At 37.5% G+C, this 3522-nt stretch overlaps 1 protein-coding gene across 1 annotated transcript; it reads right to left on the bottom strand.

The window, feature by feature from the left end:
• Positions 1 to 1431: 1431 nt before the first annotated feature.
• Positions 1432 to 2746, bottom strand: LOC113360903 (F-box/kelch-repeat protein At3g06240-like). Its single transcript, XM_026604332.1, has 2 exons — positions 2647 to 2746; positions 1432 to 2264 (listed from the first exon to the last, which is right to left on the bottom strand). Exons 1-2 carry the CDS (start codon positions 2744 to 2746, stop codon positions 1432 to 1434), a joined length of 933 nt encoding a protein of 310 aa, XP_026460117.1.
• Between the last annotated feature and the right edge of the window lie 776 nt (positions 2747 to 3522).

Raw genomic sequence — 3522 nt, 5'->3', positions numbered from 1 at the left:
CTAACTCGGGTCTGCCTCGGGAAAGCCTTCTAACCCGCACAACCAACCCAAGTCCCACCCCTAATCCGTGCTCCTCTTCGACTCCAACCCGACCCATGTCTTTGATGACACTCCAAGATCTTTCAGAGAAAGGGAAAATTAGGCGCAGGCCCAAAAAATATAGTATTCTTATTGTCAGGCCCACAATTAATTTTAGATACCGTGACACCCAAAATAATCCGAAATTATTAAGAATCAATACATAACTCGTTATGCATACTATTTTTCAAGCATAACTCCTTATGCAGCCTAATTTTTCAGGGGTATAATTGGCAACGCAACTTGGATATAACAGGACTAACAATCCGCGCCTTGGAATTTTACAATTTTTATATCGTTGTAATTTTTTTAAGAGAGCTACACAACGAGTACAAACAACAATATCAAATTTTTGTTTTTCACGAAAAAGTCGGAGGTGATCATCGTTTTAGGGAAAATTTTCGAAAACTGACTACATATTCATTATGCAGCCTCCAAAACAGATGCATAACACATTATGCAGACGCATAACGAATTATGCAACCATTTTCTCGACTGCATAACAAGATTATGCATCTATAACGAGTTATGCAGCCATTGTTTTGGTTGATTTTAGTCCGTACATAAAAAAATTGATGCATAATTGGTTATGCAGCCATATTTAAGGATGCATATCAGGTTACGCATTCATTTTCTCGATGCATAAAAGATTATGTAACAATTTTTTCGATGCATAATGCATTATGCAGCCGTATTTTGGATGCATATCAGGTTATGCATCCATTTTCTCGACTGCATGATGCATTATGCATCAATTTTCAATTTCACACAAAATAACAAAGATGTCGGATAATGTGTTATTCATCCATTTTTTGACTGCATGACATGTTATGCACTCATAACAGCTTCTTCTTCTTCTTCTTCTTTTTCTTCTTCGTTGTTCATCATCCAAGCTCAAATAAGCTTTATTATTATTCCCTATATTTTCTAAATCTCAAATTAACTTTTCTTCCTGTTCTACTTGATTGAAACAATTACAAAACCTTATCTCCATCTCAGAACACATCTCAGATCCATCTTCTCAATCATAATACCTAATTAAAAAAAAACATTCATACATCTTTCGGAAATAACAAACAGCAAGATCTTGATTCATCTCATAACATCACCTCAAATCCTAGCTTTCGATTTCATTCATCTATTGTTTCCAATCTTCATGTGATTATACTGTCTATCAATATTATTGATCATAAGTCACAGTTGGGAGGAAGAATAGAAAAATAATTGAAGAAGAAATTCCCGTGAGGAAGAAGAAGAAAAGATACGAAGAAACCAAATTTTATAAATTGTGGGTTTGGAAGAAATTTTCTCACGAAAATCGGGTGCGCGGGTGAACTTTTCCGCCCGTGAGTTTCAAGGTATAGAAAATCTGTAGAATGGGTTTCCTTGTAGTTTCCACTTCAGAGAAACTAGGGTGTTCATGTGTAGTACTCCTTTGAAGGTCTCGAAGGATGAGTCTCTCTCTCTTTCAACTACCACACTCAAAGACTTGGTAATCGGGTCATAACATTTTATACTAGACTGAGACCAAATCAGAACTTGGTTGTTCTTTGTGAGAGCAAAGGGTTCATAGAATCTACCATTTTGTTCCAATTCAACGCTAAAATCCTTGCTCCAAATCCAATCGCGGTAATACTCTTGTTCTATCACGTCCCCGCAACTACTTCCGTTTGCATGATCTATAAGACACAGATGCCCTCCCAACATCTTTACAAAATAAACTGAATCCTTTTCGCTGGGAAACTGGATACACGGTGGTGTTGGGAGCACTTGAAAACTTTCATCCACCAAATCAAAAGCAACAAGCCCGTTGGTGTTGTTGTTGTCCTCGTTGAGGTACTTCCAATAAAGGGACCCATTTGGAAAAATACCCTCGCGATGTAATAAACCAGGAGGGACTGCTGTGATGTTTCTCCAACCACTACTACTGTTTTTTCCGAGAGTGTATACTTGGACCAGGATCTTGTCATCCTCAGATGCTGGCCTCTTATACCCTTTGTAAGGATACAAGATCCTTACAACTTTGTACTCGTCTGTTGAAGGAAGGTAACCGAATCCGCTCACTATATTACCAACCCAATATTTGATGGTGCTTGTTCTTGGGAGAATCGTGTATTCGCTTGTGCAAGGATTGCAGATGCAGACAGAATCACAAAAAGATCCTTTATAGGGAATTGCCAAGAAAACTAAACCATTACAAGAATCAATTATAACATCATGTTCAACACGTTCTTCTTTTATTGGAGGAAGATTGATCTTAGTTATCCTTGTCTCGTAAAAATCCTCCTCCTCAGGTTTGGTATTTTTTTTTTTGAAGTGTAAGGTTAATATCGTATAAAAAAGAAAATGTAATAAGGCCGAAGGTCCCAATTTTGAGTTACATTAGCTTATATTCTATCAATTAGTACTTTCCAGTGTGTAACAAGGTCTCTAAAAGAGTAACCCCAAAATCATTTCTCTGCTTTGCCCCAGTGAAAAATAAGTGCCTTAATCTCATTGATTATAACTCCTTCTGATCTGGGGGATTTGTTGGCCATCACCCTGTGATTTCTCTCTTCTCAAATGGACCTGACAATGGCAAAGATGAGTAAAGGCCAAATTTTCCTTCCTCTATTTCTTCCTCTTCTGAATTTCCAGGCTTGTAGCTGAGCTTCCAATGATCCTCCATTAGCCCATCTCACATTATATCCTCCTATGAAATAATTCCAAATCTTATGTGTATAACTGCAGTGAAGCAGTAGGTGATTAACTGTTTCAGCTTGGGAGTTGCAGAGAGAGCACATCATGTTCTGAATTTGAACTCCTCTTCTGACCAGATTATCAGTTGTTGGTATTGCATTTTGAGCAGCGTCTTAGGTGGCACAAATTTAACCCAGATGCATTGATATGGAGGAGGAGGAGGAAGGAGTGGTTGTTGTTGCTGTTGTTGATCTATCAACCAGTTGTAGCAGCTTTTAGTAGAGAATCCACCTGCAATGTTGCACTTTAATTCATCTTCCTGATCATTTAGTGAAGGAGGTGATCCTAACCATTCAAATAGTTGAATCATTTCCAGCAGTTCTGATTGGTTGAGATTTCTTCTTAGCTTGATATCCCAAGTGTTATTGGTCACTAATTCTTGCAATGTAGCATTCTTCTGGGTCGAGATTTTGAAAATGTTTGGGAATCTACTTTTTAATACTTGATTATCCTTCCATTTATCCCACCAGAAATATATATCTTTGCCACTTCTTATTTCCAGAGTACACATATCTTCAATTATTATTTTTTGTTGTTGTATGTCATTCCAAATGCCTCTTCCCTGTGGAAGATTAGAGTCTTTCACAGAAAGTGCCGAAGGAATTCCTTGTCTCTTTATCTGAATGATCTTTCTCCACAACTGGTTTTTCTCTTTAGAAAATCTCCAAGTCCATTTAGCAATGAGAGCTTTGTTGGTTTGTCTAA

Source organism: Papaver somniferum, chromosome 1 (assembly GCF_003573695.1).
Source record: "Papaver somniferum cultivar HN1 chromosome 1, ASM357369v1, whole genome shotgun sequence".
NCBI lineage: Eukaryota > Viridiplantae > Streptophyta > Magnoliopsida > Ranunculales > Papaveraceae > Papaver > Papaver somniferum.
This window is presented reverse-complemented; position numbering and strand designations above follow the sequence as displayed.

What these genes read in the sequence shown, in the direction of transcription:
- LOC113360903 (XM_026604332.1), bottom strand. Translation starts at nt 2,746, where the DNA reads ATGGAGGATCATTGGAAGCTCAGCTACAAGCCTGGAAATTCAGAAGAG. An exon ending in CTCATCTTTGCCATTGTCAG is followed by an intron (nt 2,265 to 2,646) that starts GTCCATTTGAGA and finishes GTAATGGTTTAG; the next exon opens with TTTTCTTGGCAATTCCCTAT.